Here is a 3,772-nt window from a genome sequence, read left to right on the forward strand (position 1 = left end):
GGGGGAACAGGTGGTGAACAGGTGGTGAACAGGTGGTGAACAGGTGGTGAACAGGTGGTGAACAAGTGGTGAACAAGTGGTGAACAGGTGGTGAACAGGTGGTGAACAAGAAACAGGTGGTAGAGAGGCATAAGATTTTCAAACTCAACAAAGGTTGAGTTAAAATAAAAAATTAATATGTATCATAGGCCTAAAAGAAATGGCTATCGACGTTAAAATTATTTCTTAATTGTTTAGGTATACATTTTTAGTTTCCATCAATTATTTTGAGATTTAATTTCATTCAACATACGCGTGCATATAAATACATAAATTTTTCCAGGCCAAACGGTCAGGCAATGTACATACATTAATTACAAGTTAGAAACTACATCAAGTACAATCTGAGGCACGCATTACAATAAGATTTGCTGCATCATTAGCGCCTACTTCATAGCTACAAAATAAGCTTAGAAAACCGATACCACATCTTTTTAGCGCATTTCTCATTTATGAAAAAAATGCACTATTGTGCTCGCCATGTCCGTCTGTCCGTCCGTCTGTCTATCCGTCTGTGACTTCACGTTTTCGTCGACGAGAAAATGCGCTCTCAGTCACTCACTGCAGTGAGTACCGAGTTATATTTTTTCTTTTTGAACAGGACTCCCCCCTAAAAAAATCGTTCACAAGAAAACAGATACGCGTATTTTCATTATTATTTTAAAGTAAGACCGTTCCCGTTAAAAATTTTTAATAAAACCGTCTAATAGGAAAAAAATCCTCCAGAAAACCGATACGATGTTCTTTTTATCTTCTTCATTAAAAAGAAAAATCCCTCTAATAGGAAAAAAAATTCCTCCAGAAAACCGATACGATGTTGTTTTTACTTTCTTCCCTGAAAAAAATCTTACCCCGACACGGCGAGCGCCGTGGGTTGCTTGATCTCCCCGTGACACACGGGACACCGCGGGTCTGGTCCCCCAGCGGGAGCCTCATGGGGGAACGGCGGGACACGGGACTCATGCTGTGGGGCCATGGAGGCGCCGCTGGAGCGGTCGCTGGAGTACCACGTCTCCAGGAACTGGAGCAAGAACGCTGCCAGCTCCAAGAACTCCATGAGCTTCACGGGCGTCGCGGCCACCAACTGCTGGCGCCAGCTGGATGACGTTACACGCGTTACAATTGACGTTACATGCGTTACAATTGACGTTACATGCGTTACATTTATTTGGGCACGGTCTACGAAGTCTGCATTACAGGGGCCATGCTATCAATAATATTTATTTATCAGTTCGTAACTCCGTCAGCCAATCACTGACGGTTTTTCAAGCTAAGCCCACCAATCACAGGCGAGAAATGGACCGCTATATGTATTTGGGCCGCTATATGTACTTAGACCGCTATATGTACTTAGACCGCTACTACGTGTACTTAGGCCGCTACGTGTAAAGAGGCCGCTACATGTACTTAGGCCGCTACGTATACTTAGGCCGCATTTGTGATGTGATACGGCCCGATCCCAGCATTTGTGATGAAATACGGCGGTTATTCCGGAAAAAATTTAAACATTTAATTACCGAAAAATGTCATCATTCAATTTATTATTCAACTAATTTAATTTAAAATGTTCACATTTAATCAAGCAATTATCGAAGCACTCAATTATCGAATGATATTCGATAATTTTTGGGCTCACGTGAGAGCGTGCTGGTCACGCTCGTCTTGAGGTGAGCGCCTGGTGAGCGTGACTCCGCTCACGGCGTGGCTCAGTGAGCACACAGCGCTGTCGCCACCTATGTACCTGCGGGGCACCATGAGCAGGGTGAGCACAAGCAGGGTGAGCACAGGGAGCAGGGTGAGCACAAACGAGCAGGGTGAGCACAAAAGATATTTGAAAATACAAGAATTTAAGGTAAGTTTTTCTAGTCAAACAATTGACCTAACCTAAGAAAAGAATGACAAGCAACAACTGCTCACGACAAAAAAAAAAACACCATCACCTTAACCACCATCACCTTAACCACCATCACCGTAACCACCATCACCGTAACCACCATCACCGTAACCACCATCACCGTAACCACCATCACCATAACCACCGTCACCGTAACCACCATCACTGTAACCACCATCACCTAAACCACCATCACCGTAACCACCATCATTGTAACCATCATCACCATAACCACCATCACCGTAACCACCACCACCGTAACTACCATCACCTTATCACCATCACCGTAACCACCATCACCGTAACCACCATCACCGTAACCACCATCACCGTAACCACCATCACCATAACCACCATCACACCGTAACCACCATCACCTGAGGTAGTAGCAGATGTTGGTGATGCTGGCTACCAGCTGCAGCAGCGGCCACAGCTGCCGCCACTTCTGCTGCCTGCCTTCCTGCACAGCACAAATCACGTCACTTTACTTCAAGGTTCATACTAATACACTCTACAATATTTGTTATACACGCTACAACATATGTGTTACTACACGCTGCAATATTTGTGTTATACACGCTACAACACATATGTTACTGCAAGTAACGACAACTACTACACGTCACAGAAACTGCTCGACCCAATGCAGTCTTGGAGACTCTGCCAATGACTACTGCGTGTTAGTACACTGTTAAAAAAACGGTGAAAAAACAGTCCCACTGGCGTTCTAGTGGCCGGTCGCCCCGTGAAAATAAACTGTTTCGCCGTTTTATATCAGATGGTTTATGGATTTCTAATGTTAAATTAGAATAAAAACGGCGCCACGGTGTTTCTTTTCACGTGCCGACCGGCCACTGAAACGCCGGTAATACCGTTAACGCTAATTTTTCTAACAGTGCAGGCATTACTCACGCTACTCTGCACGCTATATCAAGCGTTGATATAACGACACGTGCTTACACAATGCATTGTACAATGTAATCATTATATACATTTTGTATAATATTTAAGAGAGAATTTCTCTACAATGCACAATAATTGCACATGTCAGTTCATTGTTCTGCTCAGTGAATGTCTACAGAGCAGATATTCAGGTGAAGACGTACACTGACCTGTAGGTGCAGGTAGGTCTGCGTGCACCTGTACTGCAGGTGCAGTCTCTCTACATCACTGACCTGTAGGTGCAGGTAGGCCTGCACGCACCTGTACTGCAGGTGCAGGCTCTCTACATACACTGACCTGCAGGTGCAGGTAGGCCTGCGTGCACCTGTACTGCAGGTGCAGTNGAATAAATAACTATACATACAAATCAACCTTGCACTACCGTATATTTAAGCTGAAAATTTAATAAATTATGTAAATCAAACGTGCGGTTTTGCAAAGAATTACGTAATAAATAATATATACCATACATACAAACCAATCTTATACTTACTAGGTATATTTCAGCTCATAAGTTAATTAATGGAATGAAACAGACGGAGGTGCAAGAGAAATACTTAATAAATAACATATACTGTACATACAAAAGAATTTTACACTATATTTAGGCAGATAAGTTAATAAGATAAGTTAATTGAAAGTTAATTAAAGTTAACAGAATTAACAGATAAGTTAATTAAATAACTAAATGAAACAGACGGTGGTGCAGGAGAAATACGTAATGAATATCATATACTATACATACGAATGAATCTTATACTATATTTCAGCTCATAAGTTAATTAATTAACTAAATGAAACAGACGATGGTGCTGAGAAATACTACGTAATAAATAACTATACATACAAACCAATCTTCCAAACACTAGGTTAATTCAATTAATAAAATTAAATTTA

At 41.9% G+C, this 3,772-nt stretch overlaps 1 protein-coding gene across 1 annotated transcript in view; it reads right to left on the reverse strand.

Moving 5' to 3' along the window:
• Nucleotides 1-3,213, reverse strand: part of LOC108670687 (peroxisome assembly protein 12) — a gene marked incomplete at its 5' end in the record, with an annotated part of 3,685 nt that extends 472 nt beyond the window's left edge. Inside the window, 4 exon segments of the mRNA XM_018158173.2 lie at nucleotides 891-1,136; nucleotides 1,676-1,780; nucleotides 2,311-2,393; nucleotides 3,173-3,213. Of these exon segments, the coding sequence (XP_018013662.1) occupies nucleotides 891-1,136; nucleotides 1,676-1,780; nucleotides 2,311-2,393; nucleotides 3,173-3,213 (475 nt within the window).
• Between the last annotated feature and the right edge of the window lie 559 nt (nucleotides 3,214-3,772).

The sequence above is a fragment of the Hyalella azteca genome, unplaced genomic scaffold (assembly GCF_000764305.2).
Source record: "Hyalella azteca isolate HAZT.00-mixed unplaced genomic scaffold, Hazt_2.0.2 contig8047, whole genome shotgun sequence".
Taxonomy (NCBI): Eukaryota; Metazoa; Arthropoda; class Malacostraca; order Amphipoda; family Hyalellidae; genus Hyalella; species Hyalella azteca.